At 52.1% G+C, this 26,401-nt stretch overlaps 1 protein-coding gene across 1 annotated transcript in view; it reads right to left on the bottom strand.

Moving 5' to 3' along the window:
• Positions 1-1,680: 1,680 nt before the first annotated feature.
• SEMA7A (semaphorin 7A (John Milton Hagen blood group)) overlaps positions 1,681-26,401 on the bottom strand; it is a 62,568-nt gene continuing 37,847 nt past the window's right edge. The window contains exons 2-14 of the mRNA XM_031956620.1: positions 21,858-22,000; positions 20,194-20,235; positions 18,771-18,863; positions 18,254-18,338; positions 17,062-17,172; positions 15,295-15,434; positions 14,299-14,483; positions 13,327-13,435; positions 13,025-13,223; positions 5,521-5,639; positions 5,214-5,374; positions 4,268-4,329; positions 1,681-2,460 (exon numbers count right to left, since the gene is read on the bottom strand). Coding sequence (XP_031812480.1) covers positions 2,000-2,460; positions 4,268-4,329; positions 5,214-5,374; positions 5,521-5,639; positions 13,025-13,223; positions 13,327-13,435; positions 14,299-14,483; positions 15,295-15,434; positions 17,062-17,172; positions 18,254-18,338; positions 18,771-18,863; positions 20,194-20,235; positions 21,858-22,000 — 1,910 coding nt within the window. The 3' untranslated portion in view covers positions 1,681-1,999. The remainder of the gene's footprint in view (positions 2,461-4,267; positions 4,330-5,213; positions 5,375-5,520; positions 5,640-13,024; positions 13,224-13,326; positions 13,436-14,298; positions 14,484-15,294; positions 15,435-17,061; positions 17,173-18,253; positions 18,339-18,770; positions 18,864-20,193; positions 20,236-21,857; positions 22,001-26,401) is intronic.

The raw sequence follows: 26,401 nt of genomic DNA, 5'->3' as shown, positions 1-26,401 counted from the left end.
CCGCTCCATCAGACCCATTTCTGTAGCTGACTGCATAGACGGTCAGCCAAACCATGGGCTGGGGGTGGGAGGACGAGGTCTGCAAAGGGAAGAACAGCAGCCTTCTTCTCAGTCCCCACCTTTGGCCTCACTCCTGATTTGTATGTTATTTTGCATGAGATTCCCGTAAGGCTCAAATATACAAATTTCCTAGAAGCCGCTGTTCTTCCTGGTGCCTTCCATCGAAACCAAGATTTTTGACTCAGATAGGTAAGTTGGGCAAATAACATCCCCATCTGACAGCTGAGAAAACTGAAACCCAGGAAGTAAAGAGACTCGTCCAGTATAAAACACGGTAATGGCCGGAACCGGATGGGTCAAAAGCTCCTTTGGGCAAGGGAAGTGGCGAGGTTAGGAAAGGTCCTGCCCTGGAAGTAGAGCCCCACCCAGTCAATGACCAGACACAGGTAAATAAATAGTCTGTTTATTAGTAATGTTATTAAAGTGCATCAAGAGGAGATAGCAGACCCAAGACGGCCAGGTTCCCGGGCCTGGGCCCACAGGGCACAGAGGAAGAAGGTGGCCTGGGCTTGCTACTGAAATGGCGGACCAAGGGCCCGGGCCCTACTCCGGAGCCCCGGGGGAGTGGGAGCTCGAGCCTTCGCAGCCCCGGGAGAGCTCCTTCTGGGATTCACAGTTTATCCTAAATTATAATATGACCTGAGCTGAAGGCATGAACCCGGATGGAAGCACAGCCCTTGGGGAGGGGACCACAGAGGGGATTAGAACGGGCGGCCCCTCCTCGCCCCCAGCCCCAACGGGCAGCTCTAGAGGCCCAGGCCCTCGCGAGGGCCAAACCCCTTCTAAATGAACACCTTGAGATTTGGACCAGTTATATCCTTCATTCTTGTCCCCCCCCCCCCCACCTTCCCCTCCCAATAAGTCCTCGCCTCCCGCCACGGGGAAGACCTGCCCCATGACTGCCATGCGGGGGGCTCCCGAGCCGGTTGCTGGGTCTCCCCCTCAGGCCTGGGGCTCCCTGGGGGCGGGCGGCCTCCCCTGCTCGGTCCCGCCTTCCCCAGTCCGAGCCCTCCTGGCCCCTGGCGGCCCCAGGTCGGGCTCCCGGACCCCAGCAGACAGTGCCCCCCTCCCGCCCTCCCTCTCCCCTAAACTAGACTTTCTCCGGATTATGATTCCAGCCCCAGGCGCCCCAGGCTGGGCCACCTTCCCCCCTCCCCCCCGCCCCGCCCATCCTTGTGTAAGCTTCATTTGGATGCAGTTGGAAGTTGTCAAACGGAAAATAAGCGAAACAAACATAAATAAGGCCCTTTCCGCCGAAAGGAAACTTCCCTAGATAAACATGCAAGCTTCGGAGGCCCCCCCAAGGGGACGGGACCCCGGGACGCCCGGATGGCGCGCCCTCCCCGGGGGCCAGCGTGCCCGGGGCCTTGCCCGGGGGCTGGGGGCGGGAGGAGCAGAGTCCAGCTCTGGTAGCCGGGGCCCAGGAGGCCCCGCAGGGAGGCCGGGCCGGGCTCCGGGAGGGGGGAGGGGGCGGCCGGGCCTGGGGAGGGGCGGCCCGGGAGGGGAGGGGCGGGCCGGGCTCCCGGGAGGGGAGGGCGGCCCGGAGAGGGGGGGCGGGCCGGGTTCCGGGAGGGGGGAGGGGCGGCTCCGGGAGGAGGGGCGGCGGGCCCGGCTCGGGGGCGGCGGGCCGCTCTCCCCGGCCCCTCGCCCACCCCCCCAATGCATAGTCAGTGTAGTTTCCAGCTAAGATTCACCTTTGGCAAGCTCTTCCCTTCGGCCCCTGACGGGGGACCCCCGAGCCCGGCTTTCTGTCCGCGGGCGCTGCCCCCGTGTCCCCGGGACCCCCGGGGGCGGCTCTCCTCGGCGCTCACCCTTCACGCCCTCGGGGGGAGGGGGCGCCAGTGGGCCCAGCCCGGGCCGCTCCGCCTCCCCACCTGCGCCGGGGCACCCCCGGGCCTCTGTGCCCCAGCCCCCGCCCGCCTCCCAGCGGGCCTATGGCTCAGAAACGTCCGCTCCCCGGAAGAAAGTGGGGCCCCAGCCTCGGCAGCGGCCCGAGGGCGCCCCCCGGAAGCGGCGGGGGGGCAGGCCCCGGGGCCCCGCGCCTCAGTGAGCCAGCAGCGCCGGCCAGCAGCAGCAGCAGGAGGCCCGGCAGCGGCTGCGCGGCCGCTGCGCCCATCAGCAGGTGCTCGGCCGTGGCCTCCCGGCGCAGCTCCCACGCCACGGCCACGCGGCTGTAGGAGCCCTCCTGGGCCTGGCAGCGGTACAGGCCGAACTGCTCGTCCGTCAGCTTCTCGATGAACAGGATGCAGTCCGAGCTCGGCCAGCCCGGCTCGCAGCGGTGCAGCTTCTTGTCCCCGAGGTGCCACGAGTACGTGGCGTGGTGCGACTCCACCGGGCACGTCAGGTAGTAGCGCGCGTTCCGGGCCAGGGTCACGCTCTGCGCCTTGTCCTGCTCCTTCCCTGCGGGACGGCCCATGTCCGGCTCAGGGCGCCGCCCCGGCCCCGCCCCGCCCCGCCCCGGATGTGAGGGCGCCCCCTTCTGTGCCACCGCCCTCGCACCCCCTCCCCCGCCCCGCCCCGGATGTGAGGGCGCCCCCTTCTGTGCCACCGCCCTCGCACCCCCTCCCCCACCCCGCCCCGGATGCGAGGGCGCCCCCTTCTGACCGACTGCCCCCGCCCCCGGGGGTGAGGGCGCCCCCTTCTGTCCCACCGCCCGGGAGGGGGGCCGCGCCTGGGAGGGGCCCCAGGACCGGCCCCTCGGGCCTTCCCGGGCTCCCTCAGGCGGCGGCCCGTCAGCCCCGGCCCGGCCGGGACCGTAGATCCTTCCAGGGCACCAATGAGACAGAGGCTGGCGGGGCTTCGGGACCGGGTCCCGGGGAGGGCGTTCAAAGGCCTAGTGGGCCCGGCCCGAGGGTCAGCGCTCTCAAGCACTCACACTCACACTGACACACTCACATTCACACACTGACACACTCACTCACACTCACATTGACACACTCACACTGACACAACTCACTGACACTCACACTCACACTGACACACTCGCACTGACACACTCGCACTGACACACTGACACTCACACTCACATTGACACACTCACACTGACAACTCACTGACACTCGCACTCACACTGACACACTCACACATTGACACACTCACACACTGACACTCGCACTCACACTGACACACTCACTGACACTCGCACTCACTGACACTGACACACTCACATTCACACACTCACATTCACACACTGACACACTCACATTGACACACTCACACTGACACAACTCACTGACACTCGCACTCACACTGACACTGAAACTCACACTGACACACTGACACACTCACATTCACATTGACACACACTGACACAACTCACTGACACTCACACTCACACTGACACACTCACACACTGACACACTGACACTGACACTGACACACTCACACTGACGCACTGACACACTGACACTCACATTGACACACTCACACTGACAACTCACTGACACTCGCACTCACACTGACACACACTCACTGACACTCGCACTCACTGACACACTGACACACTCATTCACACACTGACACACTCACTCACACTCACATTGACACACTCACACTGACACAACTCACTGACACTCGCACTCACACTGACACTCACACTGACACTGAAACTCACACTGACACACTGACACACTCACATTCACATTGACACACTGACACAACTCACTGACACTCGCACTCACACTGACACACACACTGACACTCGCACTCACACTGACACTTGCACTCACACTGACACACACACATTGACACATTCACTCACACTGACACACACTCGCACTCACACTGACACACTCACTGACACACACTGACACTTGCACTCACTGACACTCACATTCACACACTGACACTCGCACTCACACTGACACACACTTGCACTCACACTGACACTCACATTCACACACTGACACTCGCACTCACTGACACACTCACATTCACACACTGACACACTCACACAGACACAAACACAGGCTGCCGCAGGGCAGGCTGGGGCTCCCACCCCTTTCACAGGGCTGTGGATCAGGTCAGCCTCCCTGGGACTCGGCCCAAAACGCCCGGCCCTCCCGCTGGGCTCCGTGGGCCGCTCCCCTGGGTCAGACCTGTGCTCTCTGTGTCCCTGCTAGTGCCTGGCGCAGAGCAAGCACTTCATTGCTTTTACTACCCATCCGTACATCCCACAACGGGACCCCCAGGACCCCCCCTGACTTACCCAAGTTGGAGGAAGGACATTCTGTGTGAGGCTCGTTGGGCCCCAGAGCCTGTAACAGAGGCCTAGAAAGCAGATGGTACAAGGGTCACACGAGCAGGAAGGAGGGGGAGATTCCCGCCCCCCCCAGCCCCAGGGCCCCCCTCTCTCCCAAGGCTCCCAGAATGTCCCAGCCTCCCTCCCTCTGAGCTCCTGTGAGACCCCAGCAGCGCCAGCTTCTGAGGGTCTCAGAGAGAGGTAGGGGCTGCTGAGGCGGCCATGGCCGGCGCACCTCGCCGTGGGGCTCTGGCTGCCAAAGCCGGCCCCCACCCACTAAGCGCGTCTCTCTGCTGCTAACAGATTGTTGGAGGGGGGGGGGGACGACCCCAATAAGGACGCCCCTTCCTCCATGTAGCTTAGCCCGTTTCCTGCAGCACAGAGCGCAGGGAGCTGCCCCAGGCCCAGAGAAGGAACGGAACTTCCCGGGAGTATCTGGCCAGGATGGGCCACAGGCAGCGGGCAGACCTTTGAAGCCACTTCTCTGCCTACCGGGCTGTACTGCCTCTTTGTGCCCGAGACGGAAGCAAAAAAACAAGACAAACCAGTCCTCGCCTGGAGGCATTCCCATTCTAATTCATTTTCTGTTTCTCATCAATTAAAAAAAAAAGATTCATTTTTTAAAAACCCTTCGTTTTTTGGACTTGTTTCCACATGGGCTAAAAAACATCATGTTGAAAATTCTTTGTTCTTTGGGATGGCTGGAAAGGAGGAGGGGAGAGGATTCTGAGACAAGGCAGGGGGTCTTAAAAACAAAAGCCAGAAATAAAAAGTCGTTTAAGAAATAGGATTCATAATTCCTGGAATGGCTACTCCTAGAGCAGGCTGTGTCCACATGCAGAGACTGGCAAGTACTTCTGTGCGCCAGTGGTTAATGGGTCCAAAGGAGGGAGCCCCGGGGGGCCGTACCCACCCTTTATACTTGTAGATGGAGACACACTGGCCGTGGGTGTCATCCCAGCCGCAGTAGGGATCCCGGGCCATGAGGCAGCCCTGGCAGCCCCCCCGGTACTCGCTGCAGAGGTCCAGGGGCACCTGGCTGACCTCCCACTGAGAGTTCACGTACAGTTTCATCTGAAAGAGGAGGAAGGCCCCGGGTTATGGCTCTCCATCCCCCAGGAGGCTCCTCCCTAGGCTGGCAGCCCCTGGGGAGCAGGGGAAGGGGGGGAGCCAGAGCCAGACCCACAGCACAAGCGGGCATCATCAGCCCAGGACCTCACCGTCACGTTGTCCAGGGTCATAGACTGGATGGTGGCTGGGTGGTGATGGAAGGGCTGGATTTCCATGATGTTAAAGGCACCATAGGCTGACTCCACCACCTTATGGATCGTTCCTTTGTCTGTAGAGAGAAGTGGGGTGGGTGGGGAAAAGGGCCGGAACCAAGAGGGGCGACCAGGGAAGGGGGGAAGACACAGAGGGAAAGGGAAGGAAGAGAGAAGGAGAGAGGATGAATTAGGGAAAGTGTCCCGTGTCCTGGAGACTGAGCCCTAACACCTCTGCTCTATCTCAGGCTAACCCTCCCTGGCTCGGGTCAGGAGCGAGTGTGGAAGAACAGCAGAAGGATGGGGAAGGGAGGCAAAGGAAAAAGAGCCTTTCTCTCTGGGCTCCCCAGGTCACAGGCCTGGAGGCAATAGAGGGGAGCAGCTGGGGCCTGGACTGAGGAGGGGGACCCTGCCTCGGGGACCTCCGCCCAACAGGGCCTTTCAGAGGCCAGGGAGTCTGAGCTGGGCCAAGGTGGGGAGGGAGTGATGGTGAAAAGCTGGGGTCCAGAACGAGGCTCATAACTGACAGAGCCATAACTGCACACACACCGTCTCTCAGGGCACCAGTGAGGGGCACTGGGAAGCTGCCGATCTTGTCCCAGAACCCGGGTCCAATCCAAGACCAGCCGCTTACTGCGATATAACCCTGGGCAAGTGAAGGGACTTGGGCCTCATTAATCAGGGCAATGACTAATTAAGGCCATTCCCTCCGTTCTGGGGAGAGGCTTCTCTTCCCCCGTTGTGGCCCAGCAGGAACGCCGGGGGCCATTTCTAGGTAGGAAGGACAGGCTAGAAGGAGAGCATGGCACCCGCTGAAGGAATCTGGCCTAGTTGGAAGGGAAGGGGATGGGGAAAAGCGCAGGCCTGGGCAGGGGAGCTATCTTCAAAGATCTGAAAGATGGGCCATGTGTTCCATTCTCCAGAGGCCAGAACTAGGAGTAAAAAAAACAAAGTTCCTAACCACAGAATCAAAAATGGAGTGGGTTGATCTGGAAGGGAGTGAGTTTTCCACACTGGAAGTCTTCAAGCAGACACTTAACCACTTCTCTGCTTCCTATATGGTTTGGAAAGTCCCTTTCAGCTTTGAAAGTCTGTAATTCTCTAGTAGCTGGTCCTAGGCTCTGACCTCTCTTTTGGGGAGAGGGGAAGGTAAGGAAGGGAGGGAGAAAAATTTGGAACACAAAGTCTTACAAAAACGAATGCTGAAAACTATCTTTACGTGTATTTGGGAAAAAAAAATTTTTTGGAAAAATTGGAAAAAAACTTTTTAAAAATTAAATCCACATCTTAATTCCTAAAGGTCCCATCTGTAAGAGAAAGGCCTAATTCTTAAAGGGGATGTAGAAAGCTTAAAACAAGGGTGGGTAGAATGAAGAAAGGACTAAAGACTCATGTAGTAACCCGCTGGATTTGGATTCAAGAGGATCTAGGTTAAAATTCCACTGTAGCCTTAAGGTCCTATATTTCTGTGTGCCTCAGTTTCTTTATCTGCAAAATGGAAGGTGGAGAGGTGCTGCTGGTCTCTAAGGTCTCGTCCAGGTCTAAATCTATCATTCTGATACCAACTTCTTCCTGGGTCTGGGTCCAGGATGTTCTCAGAAATAGAGCTCATGGAATCATTGACAGAAAGGAAATACTAGATTTCAAATCAAAGATGCCAATTCTGATCCCCACTCTCTATTTAACTACCTCAGCTTAGCTTAATTTCCATGACCTTCACTTTCCTCATCTATCAAATAAAGGGATTGGACTAGATAAGTTCAAGGCTATTTTCAGTTCAAATCCAAGGAAAAAACATCAGATTTCAGGTCAGTAGCAATAATCTGCCTCTCCCTCTCATTTAAAAAATGAGGAAATTGGGACCCCAAGATGTCTGAGATCAGACATGAGTTAATACAGAACGAGGAACAGAATCCACTACACTCTCTATGACCCAGTATGTCAGAGCAGAACAAACTGCTGGAGATCACCTTGGCCACCCCTCTGCTTTCCAGGCCACCTGCCCTACTTTCCTAACAGAGTCCTGTTTTCTCTGTCTACCTCACCTAAAACAATGTCCCTCCCCGCTCTCTCCAGGGGCCTGTTTTCCTCTCCCAGCCTGAAATAACCTCTCTGAGAGGCTGATGACTTCTCCATTTGATCCCCATTGATCTACACTGGTCCAATGACCAACTTTTGGAACTGAAAAAGGGGAAGTCAGAGCCGAAAGGAGGACGCCAGCAGGCAGGCGGGCTGGGGAGGGCTGCCAGGACCACGAGCTCGGGACCATCCAGGGGCCATCCAGAGCACGTCAACATGGAGGGCTGGAAAGCTCATTACATACTCCACAGGAACTCCAAGCCCAATTAAGCTGATTTCCCCATTAAAATTGTACCCAACAGCAACATTGTGTGATGATCAGCTCTGATCTCTTCAACAATACAATGATCTAAGACAGTTCCAAAAGACTTGTGATGGAAAATGCTATCCACATCCAGAGAAAGAATTATGGAGTCTGAATACAAAACAAGCGACTTTACTTTTTTTTTTTCTTGCCCATGATTTTCCCTTTTGCCCTGATTCTTCTTTCACAACATGGATAATATGGAAATATTCTTGATGTGATTTTACATGTATAACCTATATCAGATTGCTGTCTAGGGGAGTAGGGAGGGAAGGGAGAAAGGGGGGAAATGAAAATCAAAATCATATAAAAGTCAATGTTGAAAATTAAAAAACAATTTAAGGATGATGAGAAATGGAAAGAAAAGATCATATTCAGGGCAGATGTGGATCAAGCTGGTAGGATAAAAAATTGGGACAAGCAGGACCTGGGAGAAGACCAGAAATCAAGCTATTTTGCCCACAATGGAAGAAATCACTTTAGGAAGCCAGGTCGGGAAGCTGGAAGCATTAAGGTCCTAACTCTGAGTTGGGGGCAGGAAGGGAGTGGAGACCTAGACTCAGGCTTCATGCAGCGGTGTCCCAATTTCCTTTTAGAATGACGGAATTCCCAAGTTAAAAGGGACCATGAATGTTTGCTGCATTGCATTGTTTTGGGCTGAACTGAATCAAAATCACAGAACCGTGATATCTGAAGGATACCTTAGAGAACAGGAATCTGAAACTGTGGGTTGAAATCTCAGCTCTGCCTCTGTCTGACTTGGTAACCCACAGGGTGAGGGCTTGGCTTTCAAAGAGTCTCTGTACAAAGGTTCGCCTCCTTCACCTGGAGCAATCATCAGCCACAAAAAATGCACAGCCTCTCTCTAATCATGCCAGGGTTTGGAAGGGGCCTCTGTACTACTTCCCTCCTATGTGATTCCCCACCTCCCTGTTTTTGACAAACAGCTCCCAGGTCTGAATTGTTTTCCCTGCCTATCTCTGTATCAGCTCTCATGCTGCTGGAGGGTCCCTTCCCGGCATCTTTGCTCTCCTGCTTCCTCAAATTACTCTGTATTTACTACAAATCTATTTTATTTTTATTTATCTGTATTTATGCTATTTCCCTCCAATACAATGAAAGCTCCTCGAGAGCCAGAATAATTTTTTTTTTAAACTTCCTTTAACCCTGGTACCATACACAGTACCTGGTTCATCGCAGGCTATAAATGCCTATAAATGGAACTGAATTGAACTGAAATAATATATATATATTGCAGGGGGAGTCTGCCCTGATTCTTCCTGCAGCAAATTCAAGCCTGGATGGACACACAAAAATTAATCATTCTTATCACTTAGTCATGCTGCCTTCACAGTCTTCAAGGGGACTTCAAGGTCTTGACTTCTGTCTTCTTTTTCTCCAACAAACTGACTTCAAGCCCCCTGGTATTTAATAGCCACGGGGCTTCCAGCTGCTTTGGTCCATACAATCTTAAATTCTAGAGCATTCAAACCAGAATTCTGGAGGGATCTGGAAGAGATGGTCAGAAACTGTCTCACGATGTAAAGTATGCTGGATTTGGAGGCAAGAGAAGGCAAGTTTAAATCCAAACTCCATTGCTGACTAGCTCTGTGACTTTGCAGGTCTTTGAAGGAGTCTCATCATTTTTAAATGAGAGTATTTGGCTTTAATCTTACACTTCCCCATTTTTCAGATCAGGAAACTGAGGCCCTCAGCGGGTCATGGCCTTGTCCAAGGTCACACAGCAGCCAAGAGTCTGACTCCAGTCCTCAGTCCACCACATCACTACCCCTCAGGAGCTGGTCTACAAGATGTCCGTCTTTTGTTTCCTTTGGAGACGCTTTGAATTCTGGTGGGGGCTCAGGGTCAGGAAGGGCACTGGCTATTCTGGTCAAACTCTCTTGTGTCCGCTGGACTGGCCTTGTCAAAGAAAGACTCCAATTCCCCTAAAAGGCCTGTTTTCCAGGAGGCTAAACAATAGCCCCCCTGAGTGGTCCTGGTTTCCTGGCCACTATGGAGAGGGAACTTTGAAGTTTGTAAATAGGAGGAAATCTGACAATGTCCCAGCTGAAACAATCCCACTAAATGTAAAAATAAGTTTTGTTATAAAAATAAACTCTCCGCAGAGATCTACATCCAACTGAAACTCTTTAGTCACCTAAGGGAAATTCTGTCCTAAGGGCTGGGGGTGGAGAGGGGAGCAGAGGAGACTCTAGTTACAGGCTTCTTTCTCCTAAATTCAACAAGCTCTTATTGATCGCCTCCAATGTGCCAAGCACTGTGCTAGACCCTCAAGATAAAACAAAACAAATTCTAGCTTCCAAGGGAAGCTTCTGTTCAAGGGAAACAACAGGGACACAGTTAAGCAAATACTCCAATTACTGCCTCTAGAATTCCTCTGTTTAGCTTTTAAATCTCTGCACAATCTAGCCCCAACCTACTTTTCCAGTCTCACTGGACATTAGTCTCCGTACCTTTGGAGGGTACAAACAAAGGGACCTTCTCTCTGCTTCCCATTCATCCTAATCCTTTATCTCCATTGCTTCCACCCCTAGCCCCCGCCCCTGAGCCTGGATTGCATTCTCTCTGCTTACCTTCACCCTTTCCCTTCAAGAAACTTCTCAGGTACCATCTTGTGCACGATCTCCCCTATAACTAATGCCCTCTCTGCCAAACTACCCGGGCGTATGTCTTTATTAACCTTATATTATTGCTGGATCTATTTTTATGTGCATTTGCTTTCCCTATTCAAATATAAATGGCTTGTGAGTACGTATTGCTTACTTCTTTGTACTTGTATCTCTAGTGTCTAGATCACTGTGATTATTAAATTAATTTTAATGTTTGTGGCATTTATTAAATTTATTGGTTTAATTATTTATCATTGAATTCATTAAATGCATTATTAAGTGTTTGGTGATTGTTAGTTTATTAGGGAAGGAACACAACAACAGGGAAAATCAGGAAATATCTCTTCTGGGAGGTGATACTTAAAAAGAACTGGGGGTTCCAAGTAGAAGTACAAAGGAAGAGCATTCTGTATATAAGGAAGAAAGAACCAGGACAAGATTACGGCCAGAAGAATTAATGTCCCGTAAAGGGAACTACATGGAGGCTATTTCAGCTGGTGGAAGAAGGAAAAAAGAAGTACACAGAGAGAAGCATTATTGTTACTCCCTCCCTGGGGAAAGAGACAATATGGATTTTTCCTTTGTCAAAGACAAGAAGAGTCCTAGCAGCAAGCCAGATGTACCCACTTACTCCTCCACCCTGGTCCCTTGAGTCCCAAGAGCCTGAGGTAGGGACGGTTGGCTCTCCCCCCAAACCAAACTCTGTCCCATCACCACCCCAACTTACTGACCAAACTCTGTCCCACCATCACCCCAACCTTCTGACCAAACTCTGTCCCACCACCACCCCAATGTTCTGGTCTCTGGAGGAAGAAACTAGTTTAGCCCAAGCCGTTGTCCTGGGCTGTTCTTCCATAGAAACATGGCAGAAAAGATCTGTCAAACTCAGATCTTTTTGATCTCATTAAGTGCTTACTGTGTAGACTCAGTGTCTATCTGCTTAAGCTCTCTAGAACTTTCAGAACTCTCCAGGGAAAGCAGTACATCATCCACATTTATCTGTCTCCTCCATAGAGAATGTCTCACAAACACAGGGATGAGGATGATGAAGAAGGAGCTTAGTCAATAAACACTTATTAAGCACCTACTATGTGCTAAGCATGGGTCAAAGCACTGGGGATAACAGGAAACTCTTGAGGAGTTTGCAGTTTAAGAGGGAAGACAAGAGGCATTAACTATATATAGACAAAGAGGCTGAATTGGAAGAGATTAGGAAAGGCTTCTCATAGAAGCCAGAGGTCTTGGAGGAGCTGATGGAGATCATCAACTAGGTCTGACCCACCTCCCAGATCTGCTTCTATCACAGACCCTCACAATGGGAAGGGACTTTTCAAGGCTCTTCTGGTTCAACCTTTGCTCTTGTCCAGTCATTTTTCATTCACGTGTGTCTCTGTGACCCCATTTTGGGCTTTCTTGGCAGAGACACTGCAATGGTTTAGCATTTCCCTGTCCAGTTCATTTTACAGATCAGGAAACTGAGGTAAACAGGGTTAAGTGATTTGCCCAAAGTCACACATCTGGTAAGTATCTTTGGCCAGACTTGAACTCCCGATGATAAATCTTCCTGATTCCAAGTTCTCTCCATTGCGCCACTTAACTGCCCCTACTTCAGCCTTTGCCTGTATCAGAATCCCTTCTACAGCTTCAGCGGTGGAGGACCATTTGGTCCTTCCACTTTGGGATGAATTCTGCTCTAATCCGCAGTAACTTTTCCCCGATACTGAACCTAAATCTGCCTCTCTGCAGCTGTTATTTAACCATGATTCCAAATTCTGCTTTTCTAGGGCAAGGTAGAACAAGTATCTTCCATATGACAACCTTCCAAATAGTTACCGACAGCCGAACCTTCCCTTTTCCAGGCCACCCAGCCGCAGCCCCCCCCCCCCCCACCTGAATCCCACCTACGAAGAATGATTTCCAGCTCCCTCACCAGCCTGGCTGCCCTGTGGACATGTTCCAGGCTGTCAATGCCTTTGCTAAAACATGACATCCAGAACTAAAAACAGTACTGAAATGTGGTCAGGCCAGACCAGAGGACAGAGTGCTTGCACTAGCCCTGTTCCCCACCCAGCTCACAATTTGGGGCTCCCACATCCACTGGGGCTCGTTGGACTGGACATCTCCCAAGCCCCCCAAAGTCATTTTCATAGAAGCTGTGACCTAACCACACCTCCCGCATCCTCTGCTTCTACATCTGATTTCTGAGCACAAAGGAAGGGCTCGGCCATTGATCACTAACCAATTTTATGCCACTGGTTTCAGCTCAGAGTTCTGGGATAACGAGCTATGGGGGGGATCCTGACTTATACAAACGCTCGTCGCTGCTGCCAGATACGTGGCACCTGAATTCAATAAGAAGCTCGTTCACATTTTCCCCCAAATCCGATTTAAAAAATAGAGAAAAAGGACAAAGATAGTTCTGAGGAACTGCCCCAAAGACCATCCTCACCTGTGGCAAGGTAGAGAACTTCAAAGGTGGACCCGTTTCTGGCCTGCATTTGATGCACTAAGACTTTCTTGTAGTGATATTTGGAGTGGAAAAGGGGGGTCTTCTTTTCCCCAAAAGGCTCAACCCTCTGGGCCACCTCGGGGTGACTGTCAGCCACCTGGAAGGTCTCTGTGGGTGTCAGTTCCTGGTCTGGAAGGCACTAGGACAAAGGGAAAGAGGATGATAACAACGACAATTCAAGCCCGGCACTCTGTCCCCGTGTCTGAGGATGGGGAGGGGAAGGACACTGGGATGCTGCTCACCTTGCCCGGCCGTGGGTTGGGGAGCGCCCCACTGTAGCCTTTGAGTGGGGATGTCCGGAAGATCCGGTCTATGTCGCCGATGGAGTACACACAGACGGCCGAGTAGTTCCTGCGGGAAGCACGGGGCCCTGTCTCAGCACCTTGGCCAGCCCCTGCCCCGGTCAGCTGGCCCAGCTCAGGGAGGCACCCTGAGCAATAACGCCAGCCCCCTGCCAGGGAGATCGGATCCTCTCCCTCCCACCCCCCGCGCCACCTAAAGCTTCTTGTCAAGGCCCTGGGCCTCCTGCAGCCCCCCTGCTCCCAGCCCAGGACGCTCCCTCTGGCATCCCTGGCAGTGAGTATCCAGACCCTGTCCTCAGAAAGCACAAAACATGGCGCGCCATCTGGGTGTGCCTTCTGCCCGGGGAGGATGGTGTCTGTCCCCAGCCCCTCTCTCCGGGAGCCCACGGTGCTCTCAGCCCCAGGCTCAGCTCTTCCCCTTCCCCCCTGGCCCTTGGAATTCCATCTCTGAGCTAACCACAGTCCCCTGCATCCTCCCCCACACGCGCCCTTGCTGGTTTTCAATCGATTAGAGTGATTAAGAGGCAAAAATTAAGAAGCTGAGGACAGTAATTGGGCCTGGTGTGATAACACCCTCCGGAGGCCGAGGCAGCAGGAAGGGGTGCTATGAGCTCACCTCGCTCCTTGGGGGCTGGGGATCCAGGCCTGACAACTGAGAGCCGAAGGGGAGCTCAGCACCCCCCAGCCCCCCTCCCTTATCTGACCGGTGAAAAGTCGGGGTGTCCTGTCTCTCCACCTCAGTGACCTGTGGCCCTCCCTGATGCCCCTTCTCCAAAAGCCCCCTCCTTTAGCCCCTGCTCTCTGGCCGAGCCCTCCTCCCGTTCCCCACCTCTCAGCGTAACTCTACCAGGGCCCGCTGCCCTGCCCATGGCCATGCCACGCTGACCGTCCCTGCGCGTCCCCCCCGCTCACCAGGGGTTGGAGAAGACCCCGTAGACCTTTGTGGCGCGCCAGTCCCCCGAGGCATCTGGGACCAGGAAGACGTCCTGCAGCCAGTTGAAGTTCTTGTTGGTGGTTGGGTCACTGCACACCAGCATGGCCTTCAGGAAGGTGTTCCACTTGGAGGCAGACAGGGAGCTCACGCCACCTCGGTCCCCCTGCCCGGGAGGAAAGGGAGAGGGGGTCATCACGGGGCAGGGCCGAATCCGGGCGTGGGCAGCCCGGTGGATCATGGGGCAGGCCCAGGGACTCCGCCTGAGGACTGAGGAGCCAGAACCTGGGGAGTGGGAGTCCCTGGGCAAGCCCCTTCCTCTCCATGGGCCTCAGTTTCCTCATCTGTGCTATCAGAGCTGGACCAGACAGTCTCCAAGCTCCCAGGGAATAGATTTATAACCCAAAGAAACTCTGAAGGAAGTAGGGAGGACCTCCAACCTTTCTCCAAACCCCAAAGATAGAAGGAATGATCCTGGCACGGAAAGAAGGAAGTTTGTGAAGCAATCCCGAGCCACCCCATCCCCTCCTGCAGTCACTGAGTGTATGTGGGGCCTCTGGGAGTCCGGGCAGGGCTAAGGCAGGAACCGACCCCAGGCTGCGGAGAAGTTCCTGGCGTGTCACAAAGGGAATTCAGAAGAGCCCCAGCCCTGAGGGCCCGAGTCCAAATCCGGCCTCAGACACTTAACATTTCCCAGCTGTGTGATCCTGGGCAAGTCACTTACCCCCAATTGCCTGGGGTGGGGAAAGAGAATTCAGAAGGACTACAGTGTAATGGAATCAAAAGACCCCAGTTTCCCTTCTGTAAAATGGGAGGCCTGGATTAGTGGACCTCTCAGATCTAGTTCTAAAATCCCAGATTTTTGGCCTTTCCCTGCCTTATTTCCCCTGGGCCACCCCGCCTTTAGTCCAGGGCCAGGATGGTCCCCGAGAGTCCAAGCCCCCACAGCCCCCAGCCAGCGAGCCCCGTGGCTGCACCTTACACAGTTGGGCCACCCGGGAGACGTTCATGGGGGCCTCAGGGTTCTTGTCGGGATTGTTTTCCCGGAAAAAGTAGTAGATCTTGTCATCGTAGGCTTCGTCCTGGTTGATGATGGTGGCCTTGATGAACTGTGGGTCTGGAACACAGAACCGGGCCGGGTCAGCCCCCCGACTTCCTCCCCTTCCCCCCCCCAGAGACACCTTCTCTCCCCCACCCGGGGTCTGCTGGGCCGCCGGCGGGGAGATGACGCTGCTGGAAGCGGAGGGACGAAGGGCTCACCGGGGGGCACCAGGGCCAGACGGGGAAGCCCGCTCCTGAGGGGCAGGGGGGCGACGCCCTCACAGCACCGTGACACGTCGGTGCTTCCAGGGCGCCCTAGCCGAGGCTCTCAGTCCTGCAGCCGGTTCTGGGCTTTCTCCTTCTGGGGTGGGGGCTGAGGGGGGCCATCTGTGGCTGAGCTAGAGGGGGCTGCGTCCCTGCAGGGGGTCCCTTCCCCCAGAGCCTCAGTTTCTCCCCCATGGCCCCGAAGCCGCAGCCCTGGCAACCCCCATTCGGAGGTTCTGGGATCCCTGCTCTGAGGCCTCCAGGAGCCCGAGAGGGCAGGCCCAGTGAGGGGCGGAGGGAGGCCGGCCCCTGGAGGAGAGCTTTGTTTTTGAACCTTGGATGAGCAAACTGCACAAAGAAACAATGACCTCATGTCCCAGGGAGCAGCCAGGAGCTCCCCAGATGTTTTAGCTGTCAGCTGTGCCGGGGAGGCCGAGCCTCATAATGAGGGAGTGGGAGGGAGGCTGAGGGCCTCCAGATGAGCTCAGTCCTCCCCAGGGTGGCTGGAAGGCAGGCCGAGGGCAGAGAGAGGAACTCCAGGCCCCCGGGGCTGCCTCTCCTGGGGCTCCTGACAGCACATGCCCATGCTGAACTCACCTTCTGTGTGTGCGGCCCCAGGGCCAGCTTTCTCTCCCAGCAGGTCCTCCTCCCTCAGCCAGCCTTGGCCCCTTTCTCCCCCCTTTGCCCCAGCTAATGCCAAGTTCCTGGCACCCCTAGCCTGTGCACAGCTCTGCTTCCTAACATGCACCCACCTGAGATGCAAGTGGGCTCACTGCCTCTCAACCCTTCCTTTCCCTGTGCCCTTCTCCCTACTCCCTGCCCTTCTCACTTCTCCGTGCCCTTTTCCATGCCCTTCTCCCTTCCCCATGCCCTTCTCCCTTCACTATGCCCTTTTCCCTTCCCTTCTCCCTTCTCTGTGCCCTTCTCCCTACTCCATGCCCTTTTCCCTTCTCTATACCCTTTTCCCTTCCCTTCTCCCTTCTCTGTGCCCTTCTCCCTTCCCCATGCCCTTCTCCCTTCCCTGTGCCCTTCTCCCTTCACTATGCCCTTTTCCCTTCCCTTCTCCCTTCTCTGTGCCCTTCTCCCTTCCCCGTGCCCTTCTCCCTTCTCTGTGTCCATCCAAATACCACCCACCTCAATCCCACTCCCGTCAGGAAGGCTTCCTCAATAACCTCTCCTGACACTGATTTCCTATAGCTATAGATTACTATCTGGGTCCCTCCATCCAACATTCAATCATGGGCCCCTTGTGGGGGCCAGCTTCATGTTTATGGATCCTCTGTGAGCCCCCGAGAGTGGAGTGGAGAGGAGAATCCACTGCACCTCCCCCTGCCCCTTCCTTCTAGCCTCCCCTCAATCCCAATCCTGCAGTCCCCACAAGAAAGGGAGGGGAGGACAGGGATACGCGTCCCCATAGGGAAGTACAGTGACTGACTCACTCTGCATGACCATGTCGCTGGTGTATAACTCCCGCTCTCCTCCGATGCGCCGGAACCTTGGGATCTTGCCGTTGTATTCCTGCTTTCTGATTGTGGAATACACGTGGTCATCTGCAGTCGGGATGGAGACAAGGCCCCTGGTCAACCATCACTGCATCTAAACCCCACAAACCCTGAGGGGTTATTGAGGCTCCCGGTGCCTTTCACGGCTACAATCACCCACAAGACTGAGCTTTTGCAATCATCTTTGTTTCTTTGAAGAACTGGATGCTACATATGGCATCAAACGTTCCTGAATAATATTCTGGTTAACTTTGCTGTTTTTTATTCTTTATTATAAGGGGATGACTCTTTGGAAGGATGGAAAAACAAAATAACTTAATAAAAATTCATTGTTTTAACCTCAGTGGTTACTGGTCTAGTTACTCAAGAGTCTCCCCAGAATTCCCAATAAGCAATTCCATGCAGAAACATTTAGGGCAGCTAGATGTCTCCATGGACCACTGGGCCTAGAATCAAGACCTGAGTTCAGATTCAGATTCAGACACTTACTAGTCTGTGAAATGGGGCAAGTCACTTAACTTCTGCCTCAGTTTCTTTAACTGCAAAATATGGATAATAATCACTTCTATTTCCTGGGATTGTAAGCACTGTTCTGGTTACAGTTGGCGATGACTCTGGAAGAATCAACTGAGCCCCTGCAATTAATGCCAACTGTTTTCCTTTTACTATATTTGGTTATTTCATCAAAGGGACATTTTCTTGCTTTAAGATCATTTCCCTTTTTCTGGACTGTACAGTCAAAGGAAGAAAGATTTCAAGCAGAAGGGGCTCTTAGAGATCATCCGTCTAACCCCATTCAGTTCACAAATGAGGAAACTAAGGTGACTTGCCAAGGATGACACAGCTAGGAAAAGTCTAAAGCAAGATTCAAATCCGTCCTTCTGACTCCAAGATCAACTCTCCGCCTCTCTAAAAGCGTTTTCTTCCTCTATAAAATGAGGTTGTTGAAACCGATAATCACCAAGTTGCCTTCCTGTCCTGGTCTGTGATACTAGGAATGCCATAATGCTGCACAGGAGATATCACAGACAAGCCTTTTGCCTGTGTGCCATCACTGTGCTCATCTACAAGCCTGGAAATCCCTTCAGACGGACCTCAGTCCCTCCTCCTTCCTGGAAGGGTTACGTACCACTGAACAGGACCAGGGAATTCTCATCGGGGGTGAATGGAGCATAGCCCCGCCTTTCCCCAAGCAGAGTGATGGTCTTGTTAACCTGGGAGAGAAAGAACAGCTGGGGTCAGCTGGATCTCCTAAAATCCAGGTTCCTGAGCCTCCTTTGTGAACATCCCTGCCCATTCTCCTCCCTGCCAAGCCATGTCCTTCTGCTCCCCCAAAACTCATCAAGCCCCCAACTCCCTATTCCCTCACCATCACTACCCATGGCCTAGATTAAATTGCCCTTCCTTATGTCTCTGGGGTGAGTGTCTGGGGGTGGGTCATCCTTATATTTATTTCTCATACATATGTAATCCCCATCCCCTCAGACTGGCGTCCCTGGGAGTAGGAACTCTTTCTTCTCCGTTTCCCAACATGATGTGAACTGGCCGTTCCTTCAGAACAAAGCCCACGGCCCAACCCTGACCCTCCCTCCCCAGCTTTGGCTGAAATGCACCAAATTTTCCTCAGAGCCCCGAGTGAACCTCACCAAATTCCAGCAGCTGGGATGGCGAGCGTTGGTCCCACAAATGAGCAGCCCTTCCGCCTGCTTCTCCAGAAGGGTGATGTAGTTCTCACAGTCCTAGCAAACACAAGCGAGCCGGCTCAGGACGGACACAAAATCGCAGCCACCCCAGAGGGGGAAGATGATATCAAGGGAAAGAGACCCCAGACAATGGGCCGCCAACTGGTGAGCCCAGAGAGAAGAGCTAATTTGTGGAAGTGGGTTTCTATTCAGCAGAAGAATTTCCTAACAGTCAGAACTAGCTCACAATGGGAAGGCCTGCTGTGTGAGAGGGGGAGTTCCTGGGTAACTGGGCAGTACTCTAACAAAGGCAGGACCATTACTGTCAGGTTTGCCACAGAAGGGGTTGCTGCACTGAGTGGAGGGTTGTTCTAGGATGAACAAAATTGGATAATTCTCCTCCCCGGGATGAGCTTCCTAGTAATTAGAGCTCAACCAAAAAGCAGAATTTCGAGACAGCAATTCTCCTTTCACAGGAAGTATCCAAACGAGCTGGGTGGCTACTGGTCAGAGATATTTTAATGAAGATTTATACTCATTCCAATAGGTCTGGGGTGGAAAATGCAGAGAGAATTATGGAGATTGAATATGGATCAAAGTGTAATATTTTCACCTCTTTTTGTTGTTGTTCTATTTTCTTTCTCAGGTTTTTTTTTTCCCCTTTTGGCCTGATTTTTCTTGCACAACATATAAATATGGAGATATGTTTAAAAGAATTACACTTATTTAACCTATATCAGATTGCTTGGGGAGAGAGGAGATACGAGAGGAAGAAAAATTTGGAACACAAAGTCTTACAAAATGAATGCTGAAAACTATCTATACATGTATTTGGAAATACAAAATACTATTGAGAAGAAAACAAAATACCCTAAAAACTTAAAAAAAAAAAAAAGATTTCATACTCCCTGCTCCTTTCCACTTACAGAATTCTATAAGGTCAAGGGCGGACAGAAAGAGAAAGTAGACAATCTACCATTGTTCCTCTATACTAAGCGGGGAAAGAAAAAAACAAAAGGTACCAGATACCCTATCTTAAGTTATCAATCTAGTTCCACCCTCATGGGACTAGGCTATGGGGCAAGAGTCGGAGACTTATCACTGGGAAAAGATCTATGATATCTCTTAGGAAAAAGCCCTCTGATTCTTTTCCCACACTTCTCCACAACCACAACTAATACATATTGCTCTGGAAATGTGCTCCACTCCCTGCCAAGGACACCTACACTCAGTGCGGGGGCAAAGAGCAGGGCTCCAGGAGCAGCAGGACAGGTTTCTCCTACCCCAACAGCAGCCGAGAGAAGCACAAAAGTAGCTGCTGAGAAGGCCCCTCTACATTTACCGCTCACTCCCCTCGCCCACCCACTAAGGATCCAGTCTTACTCACCAGCTGGTTCTGGCAGAATGCTTTATTGGGACCGATGTACACCTGTGTCAGAGAAAGAGCAGAAAGATAGCATTGGTCCATACTGGCCATGCCGGAGGGGTCTAGAAAGAGGGGCAGGGTCCCTAAATAATGTCAGCTGATGGCAGAGCACAGACAGCCCCAGACGCAGCTCTCTTACCTCCCCCAAGCCCAAGGGACACTCTGGCTTTCTTAAGCAAGTTACCTGACTGGAGGTGGAAAGAGATGACATCTCAGGGGAAAGGGAAGTAGCCACAAACTGCAGTTTCACATCTCTTTTCAAAAGCTGTTTGATTCTAAGGATGCCTCCTTACCTCTCGTACTTATCTTCTATTAGACTAGAAGTTCCCTGAGACCCCTAACAGACCCCAGAGGGCAGAGCCCCAATTTCCTTTCTGTTTCTAGGGGAACATGAGAGCCATCCTCTCCCTGGGGTCACTGAGGAAAAGGAGGGCCTTTGGTAAACAGGAAAACCTATTAACATGAATATTTTTAGCTTCTTAGTTCAGAGCACTCATTGACACCTGGGGATCTCCCTCTTTCTCCCAAGGAAGGAGGTCCAATCTCATTTTCCAAGAGGGCAAACTGAGGTCCAGAGGCACTCATCGATTTGTCCCTAGAGGGTCACCGTGAGTCACTGACTAAACGGAGTCCCAGGCCACCAAGGTTAGGATCCTTTTTCCACCAGAAGAGGTGGGACTCATTAGCTAATTGTTAAGTGCAATTATATCGCGAAGTTTCCACCCCCAGTCTCCTCCATTTGGCCTATTGTTCAGGGCTCTTCTCCCAGGGAAGCATTTATAACAGATGGAGCAGGGAGGGGAAGCCAAGCCATCCCCACCCTCACCTCCACCCCCACCCTATTCCCAACTCCCAAGGGAACAGAGGGGCCCAGGGCTTAGAAGTGAGATGTTTCACCCTCCCTTCCCCCACCAAATGTAGACACCCTCGGGGGGTTTGGCAAGGCAGAGAATGAGAAACGTTCATCTGGATCTTCCCCTTCCTGGAGGAGGAAGAAAAGAGAGAAGGAGGGAATGAGAGGAGAGGGAAAGAAGGAACAAAGAAGGGACAGGGAGAAGAGGAAGGGATAGGAGGAGAGGAGAAGAAAGAAGGAAAGGGGAAGGAGGGAAGAACATGGAAGGAAGAGAGAAAGAAAGAAGGGAAAGAAAAGGGGAGGAGGGAAGAAAAGGAGAAGAGAGGAAGGAGAAGGGAGACAGAAAGACAGGAAGGGGAGAAGAGAAAGGAAAAAGAGAAAAAAGAAAATGAGAAGATAGTGAGGAAAAAAAGCCCCAAAAAGAGAAAGAGGAGGGGAAGATGAAGAAAAGAGAAGGGGAAAGAAGAGGACTAAGGAGAAAGGAAAAGAAAGCAAAAGGAAAGAAGAGTAAAGGAAGAAAGGGAAGAGAAAAGAGGGGTGGAGTAAAGGGGAAATGATAAGGAAAAAGGGGATGAGGAAAGAAAATGAGAAGTGATGGAGTAGAGAAAGAGAAGAAAGAGAGAATGGGAGAGGCCTTTCATGGTGCCCAAAGTGGGCTACCCACGGTTACAGGAGACAAGATAGTAGGGGATCTGGCAGTGGAGGGTGGGGTCAAAGCTGAGAAAGAAACATTCCGGCGGGCTCCGCCATGGGGAGGGAGCAGAGGCTTTACCATGTTCATTGAGGCATTTTTCCCCTGGATGAAGTCAAAATGGTAGAGCTTCCCTCGGCCGCCCACCTCGACAGAGTCACTGCCCAGCTCGTGATACAGCACCGTGTGGGGCTCGGGCTGTGGGAACCGGTAACTCTCCTGCCCTGCAGAGACCAGAGGGGGAGAGAACGGTTAAAGGGAGGGGGAAAAGGGGGGGGAGCATCACGGAGTCAGGGGGGCAGGGGGGAAATCCGGGGGGGAATGGCTCCTGAACCCCTGTCAGCCTTCGGGGTGGATTCCATCTGACATTCATGGGGAGACCAAGTCTTTCCTCATCACTAGTTCCCCAAGGACAGGAGGCATTTCTATTCCCCCAATTCTCCCAATACAGCCAACATGGGGTCAAGCGGGCACTGTTGAGTAAGGTAGGGAGAGAGAAAGGAAGGAAGGAAGGAAGGAAGGAAGGAAGGAAGGAAGGAAGGAAGGAAGGAAGGGAGGGAGGGAGGGAGGGAAGGAAGGAAAGAAAGAGTTAAGTTTTTATTAAACACCTACTAACTATATACTAGGCATTGTGCTAAGTGTATTACAAATATCTGAAATATCAACTTAAAACCCTTTTTCTGTCATGTCAATTAACAAATATTCATTAAACACCCACAGTAAGCCCAATGCTGGGGACACAAAGAGAGACAGAAAATAGAATCTCTGCTTTCAGGGAGCTCACAATCTAATGTTTCCTCCCCTGCAAACAACCATGTACATACAAGCTCTCTACAGAATAAATGAGAGGTAATCTCAGCCGCAAGGTTGATTGCAAACTCCCTCTCCCAATATGTGGTAAATCTATAGATCCCTTCTCAAAGGCATCAAACAAAGTTCATGAGGTTACAGAGGAGCCTACTTCCATTACATTGCAGTTTGCAAAATATTTTTTTTAAAAAACCCCAAGCTCCTGGAGCCTGGCTTAAGCTCCCTTGGGCAGTCAGCAACATCCCACTAGCTTCTGGAAGCTGAGGAAAATGACAGCAGTTCCAGCCAGCAGGTTACATAACAAAGAAAGCGTCTTTGGAAAACCTTGAACTGCGGCATCTCCTAGAATCTGGAAATTTAGAACTGGAAGCCAACTTAAGAAATGAGCCTTTCCAGGTCTCCTGGGACGAGTCTCAGAATCAGGAAGTGATTGGCACAAATCACAGAGCTCCTGGAGAATTAAACCCAAGCCTTTGACTCCAGCCAGCATCCTCCCCAGTCTGCCACACTCCCTCCTTTATCCCCAATCCTGAGTCCCCATCCCAGTCACTCTGCAAACAAGCCCTTTGGTACTCAGTCTACTTACAGAAGATTCCTGAGAGGCAAAAGGAATATTCACCTGGTTTGTAATACATAGAATACTGGACTTGCAGGTATCTGAAAAACCTGGGTTCAAATCCTGCTTCTGTCACCTATTTTTGGCACCTAATAATTTTTCTGATCCTTGGTTTCCTCATTTGTAAAATTAAGAGGTTGGACTAACTGGCCTGAAGTCCCTTCTAGCTCTAAATCTATGATCCTATGAACTGGAAGGTTGTAAGTAGTAATGGCAAGAGACGGAGCATTTATTAAAGACTTACTGTATGCCTGGCATTGTGCTAAGGACATAGGAAAAAACCACATGCATACAGAGGGGACTTCAGAGCTAAAGGTTGTTTGAGTTCATGGAAATAGATGAATGATATTCAGAGTGAGCAGGGAAAATTCCAGGCAGGAAGAGAAGCCCTCAAGAATCAGTAGGAATTAGAATTACAGGCACAGCTGGGAGTAACTTTGGAAATTCTATTAACTATTCCTCTATAGCAAGTTGTAAATGATGTAGTAAACAAGTCTTTGAGAGTTATCTGAGGGTGAGAGGAATAAATGAATTGCCAATGACTAAATGTGATGGTGAGAGAAAAGGAGGAGGAAGAAGAGTCAAAAAGAGGAGGAGGAAGAAAAAGGGAGAAAGAGGGGGAGGAAGAAGAAAAGGAGGAAAGGAGGAAAGAGGAGGAGGAAGAAAAAGGGAGAAAGAGGGGGAGGAAGAAGAAAAGGAGGAAAGGAGGAAAGAGGAGGAGGAAGAAAAAGGGAGAAAGAGGGGGAGGAAGAAGAAAAGGAGGAAAGAAGGAAAGAGGAGGAGGAAGAAGATAAAAAAGGAAAAAATGAAAAATAGGAGAAAAAAGAGTAGGAAAAAAGGAGAAAAAAACAGGAAGAAAAGAAAATTTCAAACCATTTTCAAACCAACATTTCAAGTCCTGCTAACTCAAGTCCAGTTTACCATCCTGTAATCATGTAGCTTCTAAGAGAAAGACCTTTGGAGTCTACCCCCCCCTCATAATACAGACAGAGGAGAGCCACGGCTTGATGTTAGCCGCCTAGCTCATGGCAGAGCCAAACTTAGAATTCCATCTCACCCGCACTACACATGTGGTCACGATTAGTTTACAGAATTTCACAATTGAAAGGGGCTCCGAGATCATTAAGCTGATACCTGGGCAGAAATACCTTCTACAACATCCCTGATGAATGGCCATCCAGTCTCCCTGGCAGCTGTTGTGACCCTACTCCTGGTTCTACCTCTGACACCTCCAGCCATTAGCAAACTATTGCTCCTGGAGCCAGGATGCCTGGCTCTGAGCCTCGAGTCTACCTCTAGTTAGTTATGGGCCTTTGGGCAAGTTATCTGAACTTTGGGAACTTGTTCCTTGTACAGCAGAAAATAAAGCCCTTCCTAAAGTATTAAATGTGTATATTATTACTATTGTTGTTACTGGTAGTGAGAACGGCATAGGCAAAGGCACAGCGGTGAGAAAGAAACTCGTGTGTATCGAGAACAGAGAAGAAACTATTCTGGCTGGAGGGAGAGGGCAACGTCTTGGAGAATAGGAGAGAAAGAAGACAGGGCCTTGAATCAAACCATAGAGTAGAAAGTAGGCAATAGGGAGTCATCATAGATTCTTGAGGGAGAGAGGAGTTAAGGAACAAGGGAATGAGATCAGTACGGTGAGAGCAGTCAGGAGACACCTTAGCTAGTGTTAATTTGTTTTTTAAGGAGATTAGCCTGATAACCACTTCAGGATAATCTAGGAAGGTAATTAGTCCTGAGAGCTGCACTGGGGGCCCTCCAAAGTAAGGAAAAGTGCCTAAGCTGCCCTCGGGCTGCTGGGCACCGAAGGGCACGAGGAAGCCGCCCAGCCTGGCCTTTGGGGGGCTTCCCCTCTCAGGGTCCGCACCGGGCCACCTCCAAGGCCAGGAATGGCTAGAAGACAAGCAGGACCATAGAGCTCTCATTCCCATCTCTGGGACTCCCATCAGCCAGCCAGAAGGCCTGTCAGCCTTCTCCCCTCCTATCCAAAGCCTCCCTGGAGACGGCCCGTCGGCCCAGACGGTCCCCACAGCACGAATGCCAAGCAGAGAGATGGCAGCCGGTGCCAGCCTGCCCACAGATGCTCCCCCAAGTCCTTTCCCCTCCCCCACAACATATGGACTATGGGGGAACAGTTGGGGAGGGGGGAAGGAGGGAGGCGTCACAAAAGATGACTTCCTCAAGCCTGGAGAAGACAGGCTTTCCCTGCGTAAGGGGAGAGGTAGGGTGGTTGTGAGTGCTGTTAAGTGAGGGAACAAGGGAGCTTCTGTCAGGATGCAGGCAAAGCCTCCGCCACCCTCAAACTGGAGCAAAGAAGTGCTTCTCAGGGTCACCTTCAGTGCGGCTCCAGCCCTGCCTGTTCCGCTGTCCCCCTTCGACTTCCCCAGGGTTCTGGGCCTCCACTTCAATCATCCCCCCAATTACTCTGTGACCCCAGCTACTCACTCCTCCCCCTGGAGAGAACAGAATGGTCTCTGATCTTCCAAGTTCCAAAGCCCAGTCTGATTGAATTAATTAAGAAATAAGAGTGGGAAGATTATATTATGGAGAGCCTCAGGCCAGGGGGGTACCCACCACGAGAAGCCTCAGGGGAGATGGCACTGGTCCTGAAATTTAAGGATTCATGGACGGTCAGGGGGACCACATTGCCCCAGATGTCCCCTCTCCCTATCCCATTCCCCCTAGGGAGTTGCCACTGATTTCCCAAGTCTTACATTTGATCTTACTACTTTCCAGCTGTTCCCACTGTGTTCCAAGACCTACGTCCCCCAACAGACTGAGCCCTGCTAGAGAGCATCTCCTCCTGCCTCTCCCACAAGTCCTGGCGCAAGACTGAGCATGAGGAGACAGAGAGGGCTCAGCAGACTTATTGGTTGCCGGGTGGATCGATGGGGAGCCCTCATTCCCAAGACATTTGGCGTTCTGAGGCTCCTGAAGCAGGGCCAGGGTCACCAGAGCAACTGCCTGTGCCTTTAAAAGCAGAAGGGCTGACTCGGCAGATGGAAGCTCCTGACCAAAGAGGAAACCGTAGATCTTGCTGCCTCCAGAGAGTAAATGTATCTTCTTCGCTTCAGAATGTAGCTGAGCTGAGAGTTGGGCAGCAGCATCTTCAGGGAAAGAGACCAGAGACCCGAGTCTAACACTGGCAGGTCTTGTCTGTGAACCTGTTTCCTTATTTGTGCAAGATCAC

This window comes from Sarcophilus harrisii, chromosome 2, assembly GCF_902635505.1.
Source record: "Sarcophilus harrisii chromosome 2, mSarHar1.11, whole genome shotgun sequence".
In the NCBI taxonomy this organism is placed as follows: domain Eukaryota; kingdom Metazoa; phylum Chordata; class Mammalia; order Dasyuromorphia; family Dasyuridae; genus Sarcophilus; species Sarcophilus harrisii.
Note: the sequence above shows the minus strand (reverse complement) of the source record. Positions and strands in the feature narration are given on the sequence as shown.